This window comes from Gracilinanus agilis, chromosome 1 (genome assembly GCF_016433145.1).
Source record: "Gracilinanus agilis isolate LMUSP501 chromosome 1, AgileGrace, whole genome shotgun sequence".
Lineage (NCBI taxonomy): Eukaryota > Metazoa > Chordata > Mammalia > Didelphimorphia > Didelphidae > Gracilinanus > Gracilinanus agilis.
In genome coordinates, this window is record NC_058130.1 from 738,245,271 (window position 1) to 738,264,384 (window position 19,114).

Genomic DNA, 19,114 nt, shown 5'->3' on the forward strand with positions numbered 1-19,114 from the left:
ATGCAAAGAAATTTATACAAAGCAAGCTATACATAGGATAAACGGAAATAATTAACAGGGGACAGGGAAGCTAGGTGGCTCAGTGGATAGAGTCAGGACTGGAGATGGGAAATCTTGGATTCAAGTTTGGCCTCAGACATTTCTAGCTGTGTGACCCTGGGCAAGTCACTTAACCCTATTGCCTAGCCCTTGCCATTCTTTTGCCTTGGAACCAGAACACAGTTCTGATTCTAGGACAGAAGGTAAGGTTGTTTTTTTTTTTTTTTTTGTTTGTTTTTTTTTAAAGATAGAACGAACTCAAGTGGTAAGGAAGACAACCTGATAAAACATCAGATTCACAAGGGACATTCTGGAATAGCAGAAATAATTCTCCCTCCACAACTGAACTTGCTTGGAAAAAATAGATAAATCAAATTGGGAGAAGCTTGATTTCCTTCAAATTTTTTCCTAATATCTGTGGTACCTACCCCATAGGGCTGTAGTGAAGATCAAATAAAAAAAATGGATGTGGAGTGTTTTATAAACTTGGAAGCTCTATGGAAACATTGGCTCTTATTACTCAGTTGGTGATGTTTAAGTACTTAATAGAGTATAATCACTTAAATGTTTTCTTTCCCCTATTCTACTCCACCCTATATCTCCTTTCCACCTTTCTCTTGTTCCCATAGTTTCTCTCAGTTATGAGTTCCAGGGTTCCCCCTTAGGGCCTTTCTAAAATCTGTTTCCTCTTGCCATAACAGAAATTTAACCCATTTCCTCATGTCTTTTGCTACATTCCACTTTCCATATCATATACATCTGAGGCTGTTAGAACTAGAAAGGATCTTAGAGGCCATCTAATCCCTGCAATGTAGGGATGAAGAAGGTGAAGAAGCCCAGAGAGATTTATGTGAACTGTCTTGAGGCTTGAGGACCTTTGTGCCTCTCACCTCCTACCAAACTATTTCCAGGCTGAATCATCCTTGCTCTTTTAACTTTTACTAAAACCTTCTTTTTCAGATGTTTAGTCTCACTAGCTTGTGTGCAGAACAGCCCCTAGGCCTTTCCTGTTTATACCAGGAACTGTAGAATAGAAGACAACAGCTCGTTTTTTACCTTGCTAAAGCTTTATTGTGAGAAAAAAGTTAACAGATTCCTCCAACAGGGTGTTCTGTTAGCTCCAGAGTGAAGGCAAACATAACCACAAAATGGAGAGGAACGGAGGTTGAGGGGAAGAAGTCTGAGTGGGGAGGAAGGAACCGTTGTGGGGTTTGTTCTGCAGCTGTTGACTGTTTATCAGATAAGAAAAGAATCAGAAGCTGGAAGGAACAGGACAAATGCTTCCCTGTGACTAAGGGGGACTCCACAGCAGTCCTCTAAACTTAACACACACATACACACAGGCTATAGTGGTGAGAAATATTTTCCTTCTTGAGAGCCAGAGGTCCTGGATTCTAACCCAGATATCCTGATTTAAAAGCCCCTACTTTTAACCTCAGTTGCTACTCAGAACAGAGGAGATACTAGGCCAAGGATGAGTTAGACCAGATTCATAATTTGGCTAATTGTCATAATTTTGGTTAGTATGGCTTGGTTGATCTAGATGACCTCTGAAATCCCTTCCAACTCTAACATTCTAAAACTCGAATCCTCTGCAACCACATATCTCCCAGAGTCCTAATTTTGTCCTCCAGATCTGACCTGGCTGCCTCCATTTAAAGCTCTTTACAGCTCTGCCTCTTCCTATCTTAATAGTCTTCTCTTTTACTCCTTCCCCTCCATGTACTCTACAAGCCAGTAGCATTGGCCTTCTTATAGGTTGTGATTCTGACTGTCTCTTCTGCCTAGAATGCTCTACTGACTCATCTTTGCCTCTTGGCTTTCCTGGTTTCCTTCAAGACTCACTTCAGATGCCATTTCCTGCAGGAGGCCTTTCCTGGTGCCTTCCCCTGACCCCAAGCCTCAACTACTAGTGCCTTCTCTCCAAAATTACCTTCCATCTACTCTGTATGTACTTTGTGGATGCATGGTTATTTAATGTTGCCTCTCCCATTAGAATGTAAGCTCCCTGAAGGAAAGGGATTGTGTTTTTTGCCTTTCTTTTTATCCCCAGGGCTTAGCACAGCATCTGGCACACAGTAACTACTTAATAAGTGCATCTGGGTAGGACCACATATATTCCTGTCCTCTAGCTTTGCCTCATTTGCATATTAACTGACTAAATACCTAGTTCCCTATCCAGGCCTCACTTCATCTGAAGCAATGGCCATGAAGAAACCTGATGTGAAGAAATGGAAAAAATGATTTTGTCTCCAATTAGAAGGATACTTCATTTGTTCCTGTTCATAAAGAATCAAAGGCCAGGTCAAAGGTCTTGGGGGAATATAATCTTTTTCTAGGGAAAGCATCAGCACCGTGGCAGGGAAGCCCAGCTCTTCTATTTGCTCCCTAGTACTAGGTTATACTCAAATTAAAGATCAAATGAAATAACAGGTAAACACTTTATAAACCTTACAGTTCTATTATTAGTTATTGTTAACTATTATTAGCTGTTGTTATGTAGCTGCTTCTTAGAAAAGGAAACTCAGAAACTAAAGCTCTAATCTCTTTATGTCTCTCTCTTACACATACACACCATAAATATTTAGTTGATATTTAGCTTGGGTGGGTCTCCTTTGCCTCCAATTGTAGGATCCATATGTGTTAGCCCATTCTTTGCATATCTTGTCCATACACTCCAATATATTTTCTATAAGGGATTCTCTTAACATTTGGGGGTGGTGGGGTGGTCCTCCTTTGGAACTCTTGACATTTAATGGATCTCAATGGAGCAGGACAACTAATCATTATAGGATAATTTCAATCTGGATGGGATTTTAGTCATGAATTTCAGGTAGTCCAATAATTCTTAAATTGTCCTGGATCTGTTTTCCAGGTCAGTTGGTTTTTCTTCAATGAGTTATTTCATATTTTCTTCTATTTTTTCACTCTTTTAATTTTGTTTTATTGTTTCTTGATATCTCGTGAAGTCATTAGCTTCTATTTGCCTAATTCTAATTTTTAAAGACTGAATTTATTCCATGACCTTTTGATCTTCCTTTTCCATTTGACCCATTCTACTTTTCATGTACTCTTCACTGGATTTTTTTACCTCTTTTTCCAGTAGGTCAATTCTGTTTTTTAAAAAACTCTTTTCTTCATTGGATTTTTTTGCCTTTTTCCAGTTGATCAATTTCATTTTTTAAGCTGTTTTCTTTTTGCATTATTTTAATTTCTTTCTCTCATTGTATTCCCATTTTTCTTTGACCTATCTTATTTGATTTTTGAATTCTTTTTTGAGTTCTTCCAGAGCTTGAGATCAATTCCTGTTTTTCTTTGAAGTTTTGCATGTGGTTGTTTGGATCTCACCATCCTCTGTTGGTTCTGTGCTTTGTTCTTTGTCCCCATAGAGATTTTTGAGGGTTAAGTGTTCCTTTTGCTGTTTACTCATTTTCCCAGCCTTTTTTTTGCCCGTTTACTGGGAATTCTGAAAGCTAATGACTCTGTCTCCTTTGCTCCTACCTTGCAGGGATTAGCACTGTGAATTATTTTGATCTGGGGCTAGATCTTCACCACAGCAGCTTGAAAGGGCCCAGCACTATGGACTTCTGGGTCTCACTCGGTCTTCAAGGGGTGGGTCTGAAGTGTTCTTATGTTGGTGTAGTCCATGTCTTGGGATCCTGAAGCTAGCCTATGTCCAGTTGCAGAACCTGGCATGGTGGGGATGGGGGGCGGTGTGGGAATTAGCCAGCCCTCCTCGGTGTTCAGTTTTGCTTCTGGTTCCCCCTTATCCCATGAAAATCCACTCTCTCTCACCTTTCAAGTTATGTTCATTGGGAGAGCTCCCTCCCTCTGTCTTGCTGTTGGTTTTTGACTCCTGTTGTTTTGAAGCACTTCATAAAGATTAGTTTGAAAAGATTGTCAGAGAGGTTTCAACTTTCAATGCTAAGGCCCCTGGAGAGGACTTTAGAAATCATCCGACCTGTTCATTTTGCCAGATGACAAAAGAAGCCCTGCTTTCTCTAAGTAACTTGTCCAAGGTCACATAGAGACTGAGTAGCAGAGCTGAGATTTGAATCCAGGTCTTCTGAATCTAAATTCAGCACTTTATCCACTGCACCATACTGCCTCAATTATCTTTGCCAATTCCTATATACCGAGCCCTATTCTTTTTCTGGTCATAGATCTCTCTGTTGTAATCCATTTACCCTGTTTTTTCTTGTGGGAAATTCTTCATTAGTAATATGTTATAGCCTACTCATGCCCATTATGCATCATTCTATTGCCCTTTGGGTGACTCTCAATTTTAAATCTTTAGAGACTGTGGTATTCCATGATTCACTACCACACAGCAAGAGTAGAGGAAGAATGATGCTCTAATGATGGGCAATTGTTTCAGGGAGAAGCTTTGAGTCATTATATAAACACTGCACATTTTTCCAAAGACATGCATCTCAGACTGCTCCCCTTCTCTTTTCAAATCTGGGCCTGGCTTATGTTCCATCCACAGAGTTTGTCCAAGACACTATGTATTGATGGGTTAGTTCTATGTTTTATCCATTTAACTTTATATCCTAGCTAAACAATAGGCATTCTTAATCTACTTAGTTTTTCCTATATGGATATGAAACAAGTTGAATACTTGAGTGATTATGACTCTCACTGAGGAGGCTCTGAAATTTTTTGACTTTGATGAAATTGGAACAATGTCATCCGCAACAAGGACATTTGGAAGCTCCAACCAAATATAATGAATCCCTCTTCCAATTGAACTCTGTGCTGGCTGTCCTGCATGATGATTTCAAACACTAGGATGATCATGTTATTTTATGCATCATTTGATATGAATCATCAGAGATTTGAACAATTCGCTCACTGTTACATCTTTTGAGGAAACGTGAATGAATTTGACATATGCATGGGAGCTACATTGTTGGAATAGGACCTTTCAGGTGGCATTTTGTTGCTCCATATCAAACAATAAATAAGGTGATCTTGAATTTTAGACTGTCAATTCTTGGCCATTTACACTGTGTGTGAGTATATGTGCACATATGCTCAATGACTACTTAGTCAACTATAAAGATGTGGCTTAGAAAATATCATTGGTGAAAGTCAGCTTGTTCTCTTCTCAAATCTTCAAGGATTCTCTTGATACTTGTGTATATTCTTCTCCTACAGATTTTGTAGAGCTGGTAATATGGATACAGTTACTAATATTTTCTCAGATGTCTTTTTTTGGGGGAATACAGTCTAGGATTTTTCTAAGCCTTTGGCACCTAATCTTTTAAGTGTCTTGAAAATCAATCCTTCAGTACTTTCAGAATTGTATCACCTGCACAGATGTCCTCTGTACAAATTTCTAGTCTACCTGTTCTTTTGTCTTTGTTTTTACTGTCATTTCTGCTTCTTTATGTAGTAACTTATGTAATAAGGGCCTGAGATATCAAGAATCCAAGTGTGGTAGCTCCATTACCATTAAAGAAGAGTTAGTGATAGAAATCTTAACAGATATTTTCCATTTTTTGTCCATTTATTGTCCTTTTCAATTTCATTCTTAACTGTTCTCACTAAGATGGCTCAGTTTAACTTCCCACCAAACTTTCTGTAAACATATTTTTCTTTTTACTGCTTCTCCTTGTTTTGTGAAACAATATTGCTCATAATTATTGCACCATTTTCCTCTGTATGATTTTATGAATGAGTTTGGATTTTAAGCAGACGTTACTCTGAGGTATAAAACCTTTCTTTGGTGAAGAAATCGAGGTTTGCTGATTGAGGGAGTTTCTAGGAGGGAGGCTGAGGGAGTCTCCTGTTCCCCTTGCTGTCACAGTAACTGATTTACATCAGTTAAACTTCTTCAGGAAATAGTGACAACTAGTGTTGATTCTGTTCTTTGATTAATTTCCCATTTTATTCTGTCAGCGGCCTATTTAAATAAATCAGGTTAGACTCTGTGTTAGAGGCTTCTCATTTTTTTTCTTTCTTCTAACATGGTCCTGATTTTGACTTTTGTGCTAACAAATTGATGGTCTGGCTGTTCATACAGATGATTTGGAAATGACTCAACGCAGGTAACCTGTGTTTTTCTGTCTGTTAAAATATAATCAGTTCCATTTTTGTGATGTATTTGGCACAGGCTTGTTCAATACTTCCTGACTGTCTTCTCAAAGAAAGTTTTTGATATATTATTATGTCTTCTATATAATCTATAACTCTTTGGCTGTTTTCATTTCTCACTATTAAACCATGTTTTCCAAATGTTTTTTTCCCCATCTTCTCCATGTCTACTTAATACAAAGTATTAAAATATGTGAAAATTTAATTGAGGGGAGTTCTTATTAAGTTGATAGATTTTTTCTATTTCATCAACATATATTGATATATAAACTATAATTATTTTAATGACGCCTTCCTGCAAATGTTTATCATGAGTATAATACAAGATCAAATATCTCATGAAATGATATTTCTTGTTGTTTTTGTATACATAATTAACTTTTTTATTTGCTTCTCCAAGGAAAGGCTATGAGCTATCACCTAATTGACTTCCTTTGTCTTCTTTTTTTTTTTAAACCCTTACCCTCTGTCTTGGAGTCAATACTGTGTATTGGCTCCTAGGTGGAAGAGTGGTAAGGGTGGGCAATGGGGGTCAAGTGACTTGCCCAGGGTCACACGGCTGGGAAGTGTCTGAGGTCACATTTGAACCTAGGACCTCCTATCTCTAGGTCTGGCTCTCAATCCACTGAGCTACCCAGCTGCCCTCTTCTTCTTCTTTTTTAAATTAAAACCCTACCCTAGCATTCTGGAATCAATACTGAGTGTTGGTGTCAAGGCAGAAGAGTGGTAAGGACTAGGCAACAGGGATTAAGTGACTTGCTCAGGGTCACACATTGAGAAAGTATCTATGGCCACATTTGAAAGTAGGTCCTCCCATCTTTAGGCCTGGCTCTCAATCCACTGAGCTACCCAGCTGCCCCCTTCCTTTGTCTTCTGGATTCATTTAAGTTAATGGTTATAGGTGGTCTAAAAGCTATGTGATTCTTTGCATCCTCTTCTCCCTTTTCTACCATTCTGCCACTAAAAAAGTAAAAGGTGGTTACATGGGGGCCGAGGGACATTTAAATTTTTTCTTTGTTTCATGGGTTGTTGTAGCAAAAAGATTCATTATCAAGTGGCCAAACTACTGGCCAACCAACTCCAATAAAGCCTCTGAATTTAGCTAGGTTGGTCCCCGGAAATTAGACAGTCAGCATTTAATTCCTTTCCAGGGTGGGTAGATCCTGTCAGAACTTATGCTCTGCTGACACACTTTTTGAATTAATGAATAAAAAAGCATTTCTAAAGTACCTATTAGATGCAAAGCACCATGCTAATGCTGGAGATATAAACAGAAAAGGTAAACCAGTCCTCTCTCACATTCTCATGTGAAGGTTCCAGTTGCAAGTCTGAGGGAAAGGACTTGTGGGGTGATGCCAAAGCAGGTAGTGCTGCGTCTTCTTTCATGCCACTTCTACTGATACAGCCACGGCCATTTTTGATGTTAAGCCATTTAACAATGCCAAGGACTTTGGTGTTGAAATTTTGTTTCCCATATATGCAGTTGTGGTTGCTGAGGAGGGGGCAGTGGCACTTTTGCAGAAGCAGATGTCAGGCCACATCTCCACAAAGGCTGTTTCCCAGGATGCTGGTTGAGGGGTTAAGGCAGGATAGGGCAGAAGGGAGAAATAGAACCAGTGGTCTGAAATTGCTGCCACTCCTGAAATTCTTGGGCTTACCTGCTTATTAGAGGCAGATGGGATTGATAGTGGGGAAGAAGTAGGGTCCCTTTTCACTGTGATTGCTGTAGAGCTGGACTAGAAGTGAACATGGGGGTCTAGAGGACACTATTCTTCCTGAGGTTCAGGGTACTGTCTGAGGGGAGGGGTGTGTGTGTGTGTGTGTGTGGTTTGACTTGGCCAGAACATGCTGCCACCCTCCCTCTTCTCCAGGGTGCCAAGCTGATTCAGTTAAGTTGGCTCGCCTGCCTTGGGGTGGCAGTTAGTCAGTAGCTAATGGGGATGGCTGGCCCCTTATCCACAGGAGTCACTTCCCCAAAAACCCAGGTAAACTAGGATTAACCTCCATGCTGCTACAGGACTTCAGGGGTTAAAAAGACAGTTCTTGTGTGTGTGTGTGCTGTTCAGCTCATTACAGAAACAAATTCTCACTGCCATGTGCATGCAATATATGGGGATTTTATTCTTGCTTGGTATAGATTCAGAGAGGTTTTCTTCAGGTAGGAAGAGGAAAATAAAGTCAGTCAATTGTTGGCCATCTGTATTGTGTATGTAGTGATAGCTTAGGCTAGCTTTCCATAGCCTCCTAGTCCATGTATTATGTTCCTTATTAACTAGCTTATTGATCCTGAGGCTAGCAACAGCTAGTATTTATAGCGTGCTTTAAGGTTTGCCATGTACTTTATAAATATTATCTTATTTTATCCTCATGACCACCCTTGGACGTAGGTGTTATAATAATCCCCATTTTATAGATGAGGACACCGAGGCAAACAGAGATGAAATGATTTTCCCAGGGTCTCTAGCTAGAAAGAATCTGAGGCAGGACTTGAACTCAGGTCTTCCCGATTCCAGGTTTAGCACTTTACCCACTGTGCCACCTAGATTGTTGTAACATAGGATGCTCAAGTGAGAATAACCCTTGATCATCTCTAGAGAGCAGTGATGGGCAAACTTTTTTAAAGTGGGGGCCAATGGAAAGGAAATGCTCATCTGTCAGTCTGTTTCTAAGGCAACTCTTTTGAAGTTTCATTGTATTGTATCCTACTCATTGCATTCGTCAGATTAGGAATAATGTTGCAGGATCGAAGAGAACATTTCAGGGGGCTGCATCTGGCCCGGGGGCCATAGTTTGCTCGTTACTGATCTAGAGCAATCCACTCATTTTTCAGAAAGGGTGAAGCCATTTGTCTAAGTTCATCAGGCTAGATCTGGGACCAGAAGAGTGTTTGGTGTGTCCTGAGGCTGCCAAGTCATTTTTCAGTTACCCTAAGACAAATAACAAGAGGGCAGCTTAGGTGGCTCAGTGAATGAGAGCCAGGCTTAGAGACAGGAGTTCCTGGGTTCAGATCTGGCCTCAGACAAATCCTAGCCGTGTGACCCTAGCCAAGTCATTTAACCCCCTTTATCTATCCCTTACCGATCTTCTGCTTTGGAACCGATACATAGATTCTAAGGTAAGGGTTTGAAAAAAAAAGAGAAATATCATTAGGAAAGTCAATTTCTCTTCTTCGCCCCCACCCCAATCTAATAGTACTCTAGTCTAACAGCTGTAATAGTCTTTAACAATAACCTAAGTCCAAGTCTCCTATTTTACAGAAGAAATGGAACTTGCAAGAGGTGAAGGGACTTGCCCAGTCAAGTTCATTTTATGGTATGAAGTTTGAAAAGAACTTTTCTTAGAACTGTGAGGGAAAGAGTACAGATCTTATTATACTCATTTGACTGATGAGCAAACTGAGGTTGACAGAGGCAAGTCCAAGGTCACACAGATAATAAGAGGTCCCAGTTTTTAAATGTTTTAAAGTTTGCAAGTGCTTGATATGTGTATTACTATTTGATTCTCACAACCTTGTACGAGAGGGGTGCTATTATCAACCCTAGCCTATGGATGAGGAAATTGAGGCTGAGAGTTCAACTAGCTAGTGCAGGATCACATAGCTAGTGAGTATTTAAGGTAGGATTTTCATCTTGTTCTTTCTGACCCTAAAATTCATTGGTACATAGTTGTTTTCATACTGTCTCCTCGTAAGAGTTTCTTAAAAGCAGGAACTGCCTTTTACTTTTTTTTTGGGGGGGGGGAGGTATTCCTAGCACTTAGCCCAATACTTGGCACACTGTTGGTGCCTAATAAATGATCTTGACTACCCGACTGACTAACTCCCACACTCTCTTCATTTTGACATGCTACCTAGAAAGCAGTAGTGATGAGACTTGAACCCAAGCTATCCAAATTCAATGTTCTTTCCTGTAGACTCGGATTCTTAACTCTGATATGTCTAGATTATCTGTCATTGCTTTATAGCTGGGACAGGGACCTAACTTTCTTCCTGGATCTACCAGCTTCTGGTTTATTTGGCTCAGAGGAACGCAGCCAAATATGTGATTCATTCATGTTTGCAGGGCATGAATAGCCTTCAGTAGGGCAGACTTGTTGGGCATCTTGGCATCCCCTTCTGCCCCTTTTCCTGCCTGGCCAAGTATGAGGAGTGAGGTGGGCACTGGGGGATTACCTGCTGCTCCTGGAGTTGCCGGATGGTACTCTGAGCCTTTTGGAGATTTTCAGTGGCTGAGCTACACTGTTGTTTCACCACAGCTAACTCCCTTTTGATGACATAGTTCTCCTCAGCCTCCTGGGCTCGGGTGACTTGCCCCTAAAGGAGAAGGGAAAACCAGTTATACAGGGATTCTTCATGCTTCTGCCTCCCAGCCTACCCCTCCCAACTCTTGGTCCCCACCCCATGCCACACAGAGCTGGAGTCTGGACTCCACGGGGAGATGTGAGACAAGAGGTGTGCTGGACATGGGCAGAGTGGTTAGGCTTCATGGTCAGGTGCTAGGGGATGGTGAAGGAGTAAGAAAAGAGAGGGAGAAGGGGTAGTAATCAAGAGATTCGTGAGAAAGGAAAAAGAGGAGCAGCAACTAGCAGGAGGGAAGAAAACAAGTCAAGTTTGCCAGGAGCCTAGAATCCCTATATCCTAATCTTCTTGGTACTTCTATTGTTCCTACTTATTCCAAGTCCTCTTAGGGACTGTTACACCTGGTATTAAAAAATCAAAACAAACCCAAACCCCTCTAAGGCTCAAATACTCCACCTGTAGGCCTATAGGAATCCTGCCCTGTCCAACTCTACCAACAGGAAGAAGTCTGTTTTCCTGGATCCTCAGGGGAATACAGAGAGCCACAGAGCCATTAAAGCAACATATTAGAGCCATTGCTCACCAAACTCAGGATTGCTGATTTGTGGCAAGACTTCTCTCACAGGAGTGCTATGGGGATCATGTGAAATAATGGATAGAAAAGTGCTTAGGTCATAGAATGTCAGAGTTGGAAGGGACTTAGGAGATGATCTAGTTTAGCCTTTTTATATTATAAATGACAAAGCCTAGATGACAGATTGGGTGAGTAGGTTCTTCTTCTTTTTTTTAAATTAAAACCCTACCCTAACATCCTGGAATCAATACTGACTGTTGGTGCCAAGGCAGAAGAGTGGCAAGGACTAGGCAACAGAGATTAAGTGACTTGCTCAGGGTCACACAGTGAGGAAGTATCTATGGCTACATTTGAACCCAGGTCCTCCCATCTCTAGGCCTGGTTTTCAATCCACTGAGCCACCTGGATATCCAGGATGACTAGGTTCTTGAAGGTTATATAAGCAGAGCAAAATTCTGTCAGATCAAACTTTCGTCAAGGCATCAACCTTGCTCAAGTCAAAGAGGTTTGTCACTAGAAGGTTGGCTGATAGGTGGTGATTTTTTTTTTTTTTGACCACAGCAATGAATAACCAAGACTAGTGAGGCACAGAGAGGCAATCTGCAGCAGTAATAGGAGCATCTACAGTGCTGAAATTACCATCTTTTTGAAGTACTAAGGAGATACTTAAATGTTTGCTGAGTTGACCAAGGCAACCGAGGCTCCAAAGAAAGAACTGGAAAGCATCTCAGTGATTTATCCAAGATCACACAGCAATTTGATGGAAAGACCTGAGGTTAGCATCTAATGATCCAAAGCTCTTTCCATTATCCCAGATTACATCAATCATTCCATTCAACAGACGTTTATTATGTACCTGAGTATGAGGATTCTGAAGAAGTTATAGAAATGAAGAAAAGTTCTAGTCTTTAAGGAAAGTAAAATCCAGCAACAAGTGAAGCTACAGAGAAACTGGACTAGAAGCTAGGTCTCCAGGATTCTATAGTTAATATAATGCAGATCAGACATGAGGTCAGTCATTTCTCTTCCCCCTTATGGATCATCATTTCTTCCCTTATGTCTTGTGTAGCAAATAAACAAATGTTTTAAGGGCTTAGAAATAGAGATGGGGGTCGGGGTGGGGAAGATGAAGTAGCAGAGTAGCCAAGAGCAAACCAGAACCACACACTCTAATGGATCCTTAGCTCTTGGGCAATTCACTCTGAATGACAAATTTATCCAAGGTAGTCTGTTGAAGGAGAACAGAAACACAGTTCAAAGATATTTTCTTGAAGATATTCTTTCACTGGATTGGTGGGAAATTGAACTAGATGAAACCTAATGGTCTTTTCTAAAGCCTCCATCGTTCTCTAAGTTTACTATAGGACCACACAGCTGCCACCTGAACCATCCCCTTACAAAAAAACAAAACAAAAAACAAATGCGCTGGACTTTTCTTATCCAGGCTCCATGCGGAAAGTTTTTGGAAAAGATGATCCAGTGAAATAGGTAGGTGAGTTAGAGTAGAAACCAGACACTGGCATAAGCATTTATATTTGTGATGGGAGGACAGACTAAGGAAATAGAGTAGTGATTTAGGTACACACACACACACACACACACACACACAAATATACACACACACATAAAGTACTTATTCTACAGAGAAACCCTTCTTTTCTTGCCTTTCTCTTTCCTAGCCCCCATACACATGCACATACCTCAAGAAGGGAAAACCATCCCTTCTCCCCAGACACACATACAATCACTATAGGCAAACTCTGAAAAATGCATTATCATGCACCCAATAACTCTACAAATGGTCACTTAATTAGAACTAGGGAGATGTTTATTACATGCACTGTGTGAAACCTTCCTCCTCCCCTCAACCTTTATATGAGAACATTTCCCATTTTCTCCCCAGAAGGCTGCCCACAGACACACAAACCCAAGAAATAGATGCAACCATCAAAGAGTTAGGCACTGGCAGAAGGGAAGAAGCATGGAGTGCAGATGAAAATCAAAGATGGGTAGGAGGAAAAATAAAAAAAGTACTGTACCTGGATTAACCTATCAGCCAGAGCAGCACTCTCCTACCGAAACCCACAGGGAGGAGGAGATCCCGAAAGGGGGGAAGAGGTAGAGCAGAAGGGATGGGATATGGGGAAGGGGAGAGAAGAAAAACACGACAATAACCAGCAGTTACTAGCACAGTAGACTAGAGCTAGAAGCAAGGTAGAAAGAACAGGCTGAGGACCAGAGGCCATAGGCAGGAATCCAGAAAACAACCAAGGCCACAATTCCACAAAAGTATACATGGGGTAGCAATTTGGGGAAGGGAGGAAGTGGTATACTGGAGTGTCTAACAATATAGGAATAGTGGGCATGCTGCTTCCTGTCCAATCCCACTCTCTTGTTTTCTTGCTTTATTATCTTTATTCCCACATCAATTCAACTGATTCTCTTGTCAGACAAAATAGAGTTGCTACAGTAGAAGGGGAAATTTTTAAATTTTCTATGTAAGTTTTTTACTTTAAAGAAAAAATTGAGAGTTTTACTTTTGTTGTTTTGTTCTTATATATACCAAAAAAAATTCCTCGCACATTATGACATATTTCTTGGCTAAAAGGCAAAGAAGACATAATCCTAATGAAGGTCTCTGCCCCCTAACAAAGTGACCAAACAGGAGAAAGGCTCTCAATTGTGTCCAGAGCAAGTTGCTCTTCTTAGCTCTTCTGCAGGAATATTCTCAAATACAGGCTGGATGAGAAGGAGGAAGAAGGTCAGAGATATAGAATTCCTCCTTCACCTCTCCTTTTAATGTCATCAAAGCTATGGGGTTTGTCACTTTGCTAGTAGCATCAAAGGGGCAGTGGTATAGTTTGAATTAGCATTTATTGGCTTGTCAAAGTTATTGTGCTGGGCAAATTGTAATCTAAGTACATGGCAGTTCAATTAAAATATCAATCATATCCTTAATCTAATTTAGACAGAAGTTTTAGCATCATTCAGGGAAGCATTCACTCTCTCACTCATTCACTCTCTCTCTCTCCTTCCACAATGCACATATATATACATACATGCATATAAAACACATGTTTATATATCTATATCAAGCTAGCTATCTAGATCTATGTCTATATATAGATCATTGTATTCAAAGCAACAGTTTTGCCATAATTAACCCAATCGGTTAATTACAATGCTACTCAAGCACTAGTGACATTATATCATAGTCCTATATCATATCATAATACATATCACAAAATCACTGACAGTGAAAGACAGTGGGGGAACAAGTCTACATGAATTGCTGTCCAAAGGCTATGGTTCCTCAGATCCTAGGTCTTGGTCTTGCAGGACATAAGGCAATTTTGGTACAGGGTAATGACTGACCCCCTCCATCATAAAGATGGTCTTTGCAATGCAACAATAAAAGGAGATGGGATCCTCGCTCAAGGCGTGGAACGGGGCGACCAGCTTCCAGAGAGCTCCAAAGGGGGAGAATCCAGGTAGCTAATGACACCAGGTGAAGCTTTCTGGATACTGAGGTCCCTCTGGAAAAGGGAGATCCACTTGAGGTAGACAGGGACACTCCTCACCTTCTCCAGTGTCTCAATCCGCTGTTTCAGGAGCCGGTTCTCTGTTCGTAACCTCTATTTGCCAGGGAAGGGATAGGAAAAAACATATTAGAGGGGACCTCTTCTCCCAAACTCATCTCAGTTTCCCTAGGTTTAATCTAAGGCATCACCTAATTTTCCTTTCCTAAAGGATGCATCTTCTTTTAAAGGTCATTTCCAGACAGGGGTGATTTTTGTGAAACAGAATACTGGTCTGGTCTAGGGATTCTAATCTTTTTATCTTGGATTCCTTTGGTAGACTGTCTGGTGACATCTATGGACTGCTTCTATGCATGTTTTAAGTGAATAAAATAAAATGCATAATATTACAGGGAATACTGAAACACATTTATCAAAGTTCCACCCCATCCCCCAAACAGGTTCCTAGACTCCAGGTAAAGAAATCCTGCATAACATTTAAAAAATATAGTCTTAGTTCATATTCAAATGGCTAAGGTTGTTTTTTTTTCCTGAAAAATTTTGGTTCAGTTAAAAAAAAGCGAGGCTTGGTTCAATATAGAGATCAGTTAATTAGCAAGAACAATCTCCATCTCCTTCATTCATATAAACTGTAGCATGAAGCTTGGGACATATGTCCTCCTCTACTCTACTCTTCCATCAAGGCTCAGCTCACATGCCACCTGCTCTGTGACACTGTTGCAAATATCCTCAGTTGTCAGTCTCTCTTACTCTTTAGTTTTCCTTGTATCATGTTTACCTGATCATATATAATATTCCTTTCAGGAGAATTGCTCCTTGAAGAGCAGCTCCTTTGAAGGTAAGGGATTTTCTACCCGTTCTCTTGGGTCTCCAGGAACTTGCACAGACACTTAAATATTGGTTGAATTTTCATTTCTTCCCCAAGATCATAAACTGGCCCCTTCCCTCTTTTTTGCTCCATCTGGGGCAGATGCCAAGGAGATAGCTCCACAACAGGACGAATTTTAGGGCTAAAAGGGCCTCAAGAAACCATGACCATGGCACTTGCGCAAGGTCACATGGCATGAAACCAAATGTCTTTTTTTCCCTTTAAACCTTGACCTTCTATCTAAGAATCAATACTAAGTATCCATTCCAAAGCAGAAGAGCAGTAAGTGGGATTAAGTGATTTGCCCAAGGTCACACAGGTAGGAAGTATGAGGTCAGATCTGAAACCAGGACCTCCCATCTCTGGGCCTGGCTCTCAATCTACTGAGCTACCCAGCTGCCCCCAAACCAAATGTCTCAACTCCTCTCTAATGCATTTTGCATTATACCAGGCTGGAGTCCTGAGCGGTCGACAGCTCCATGTTCTTAGTTAATCTAATCCTCACTCATGCTACTTCTAGCCGTTTGGGGGATGAGGCTAAGGGAAAAAAGAAGGATCAGCTTCTTCCTGAACTAGCTTCTGACCACACTGTATAACACACCTGGGATCTATTCAGATTCCCATAATTTCAGTGGCACATAAAGAACTTAGAGAAAAACCAGTCAAGAGCAACTTGAAGGATGGGATAAGGAACAAAAAGAAAGGTGAAAAGAACTGAATCACTATCAATTCTCCTAATGGAAGGCTATATTGACATTGATAAGCCCAAATTAAGAATAATCCAAATCTCATTTCTACTTGGCATGGAAATATATGTCCACATCTACATATTAGTAAATACTTTCCCACTCCCAATTTGCTCACTGAGCTACCTGTGTGGATAGAGGTGGAGGGGGGTAACTTGGAAAGGGTTGCAGACAGGATCAAAATGTTCCCACAAATGACCCCTAAATCATCTTCCCTCAGTAGGTTTGCCATCCAGGACAAGTTATACTTGTGTGTCCTCATCTTCATACCAATGCAGTCCCAAATGAGAGACAACATCACAAGATGAGAAGGCATCTATAGAAGTTGAGGGGGTGAGGGAAGGGGAAAGAGAAAGGAGTCTGATCCTCCTTTCCACTTAAGAGATAGAAGCAATGTGCTGTAATGGTGCAGACAGTGGATCTGGGAACAGTAATCCTGGCTCAACTCTTTACTGGTTATGTGATTTTGAGCAAGTCCCTTTGCTTTGGTGTCTCAGTTTCTTCATTTGTAAAAGGGAGATAATAATAAATATATCTGTCTAGTACTTAATACTTTCAAAACACTCACACAAGCTCTCATTTGAGCCTCAAGACATGTCTAAGGTACGGCAGGCCTTGTCTCCATTTTATAGATGATGAAACTAAGGCTCAGCTATATTAAATGATTCAGTCAAGGTCATGTGGCTCTTGAGCTCCAGAGCACACACTATAACTCAGTTTTTCTGATTCCCATTTCAGAGATTTTTTTTTTACTACCTATACCTCAAGGGTATCTATGTGGATCAAAAGTGATAATACATGTGATAATAATTTTCAAAAGAATTCAGAGATAAATTTCAAAAGAATAAAAAGTGCATTACAAGTTTAAGTTATTACTATTGCTGATGGAGTTGGGGTGGTTTTGTGATGAATGAATGTGTAAATGAATGTATAAACTTCAGGAATATATATGTACATAGGTGTAGTGTATATATAGATATATCTACCTCTTTATATATAGCAGCAGTTAGTAAAAATCATTCATACCTTCCTTGGCAGCTACCTCCCTGAGGAGTCTCCCTGAGACTCCACAAAGCTGGGAATCAAATCTGGAGTATCAGAGGGGACATCCACCCAGAAAGTAAGCTCTAAGACCTGTCTCTACTTTGCCAGAAATTAGGTGGTTTGAGGAAAGAAAGGGTGAGTAGGCCTGGAAGTTTGCATCTGAAGGTGGAGCTGAGGAACTGTTTCACAGACCGTGTAGAAATAAATGAGTAAGCCTGAGAGGTTTTGCCACATTAGGACAAGTGTTTCCACTGGTGAGAACCTGGTTTTGATTCCCAACTTTAAATATCATTCCCTTTTTCCTAATTTCATTATATGTCTTCAAAATTTGTAATTACTGTATACCTTCCCATAGATGAAAGATGCTAGAACATCTCCATCATGTTTTCTTAGCCTCTGCTTTTGCTTCTTTCAGAGAAAAACGCTTGTTTGGAGAGCTAAATTTGGCAGTTTGGTCAAGTCTGACTCAGCAAAACATCATGTAAAAAAGGCTTAGGACATGAAGAAAAACAGTTGACATTTATATACTGCTCTAGGGTTTACAAAGTACTCTCATATATTTCTACCAAGAAGTTAGCTGGTCTAGGAAGTTGTAAGGTATCACTCCATTTTACAAATGAGGAAATTTAAGGCTCAGAGAGATGGCTCCACTGCCATCTCCCTTTCTCTGACTCTGACTCTTTCCAAATATGAGAGATTGTGTGAATGAAGGCTGAGTTATATTACTTTGAAAAGGCAATTAACTCTGCTTCATTAGACCATCTACCTGTCATAAAGTAGAGTTCACTTCACCACTTCCAAATTAATAATATACAAATTCCTTTTATGATCTCGGGAGATTTCAAAGCCTCCCTTGGTCACCAATTCTTATCGATGATTAAACTGACCTTTCTGCTTCGGTTTAACCCCATGTCTGTTCAAAAAAAATCTCAGAGGTGGAAGATTTCAGAGGCCACCTAGTCCAACTAGTTCAGTCATATACTATTCTAATGACAAGATTTGGGGTTTTCTTGGCAAAGATACTGGAGTGGTCCACCATTTCCTTCTCCAGCTTATTTTACAGATGAGGAAATTGAGACAAACAGGATTAAGTGACTTGTTCAGGATCTCATAGGGTCTAAGGCCTTATTTGAACTCAGGTCTTACTGACTTCAGGCCTGATACTCTATCCACAGCTATCTGCCCAGGGTAGCCAGGACTATCTTTTACCTCTTTTTATATTCCCAGCACAGTGCTTGGCACACAGTAGGCACTTAATAAATGTTTACTGAATGAATAAAAACTGTAATACAATGGTCAAAATACTGGGTTTAAAGTAAGAGCTAGGTTCAAGTTCTGTTTCTGAAATTTGCTGGCTGTGAAACCTTGGGCAGGTCACTTCCTTTTTCACAAACTCATTGAATCATTGGGTTTGGCAGGGTCCCTGCAAATCAGGGCTAATGTGTAACAGAACGAATTTGGGCAAGTTGTTTATCTCTGTGGTTCTCAGTTTCCTTGGCTTCCAAATAGAGATAATATCACCTCATAACCTACCTAACTCATAGGTGTGAGGATCAAGTGACATAACATAGATTCGATTTTGTTAACCCCTACAGAGACGCACAAAAATCATCATCACTATAACTAAGACTGGGGGGGAGGGGGGTGCTTACACTCAGAGCTGGGCTATGGGCGCCCTCTAGTGGAAGGATGATCAAAGTCTAACAGCTGCAATAGGAGTGATGGGACTGAGCTGAGGGGCAGCCAATGATGGGTAAAGATACCAAGGAGTAGTACGCTGTTACTGTCAAGCACAGAACCCCACAGTTGGGAGGGGCCATCACTTTTTTTTATGCCCGTACCTTCTATCTTAGTATCAGTTTTAAGACAGAAGAGCAATGAGAGCTAGTCAATTGGGACTGAGTGACT

General features: G+C 40.6%; 1 protein-coding gene across 1 annotated transcript in view; it reads right to left on the reverse strand.

The window, feature by feature from the left end:
* The window catches only part of EVI5L (ecotropic viral integration site 5 like), a 57,163-nt gene that overhangs the window by 13,167 nt on the left and 24,882 nt on the right, over positions 1-19,114 (reverse strand). The window contains exons 11-15 of the mRNA XM_044672929.1: positions 14,591-14,644; positions 13,049-13,081; positions 10,310-10,450; positions 7,770-7,777; positions 1,096-1,099 (exon numbers count right to left, since the gene is read on the reverse strand). Coding sequence (XP_044528864.1) covers positions 1,096-1,099; positions 7,770-7,777; positions 10,310-10,450; positions 13,049-13,081; positions 14,591-14,644 — 240 coding nt within the window. The remainder of the gene's footprint in view (positions 1-1,095; positions 1,100-7,769; positions 7,778-10,309; positions 10,451-13,048; positions 13,082-14,590; positions 14,645-19,114) is intronic.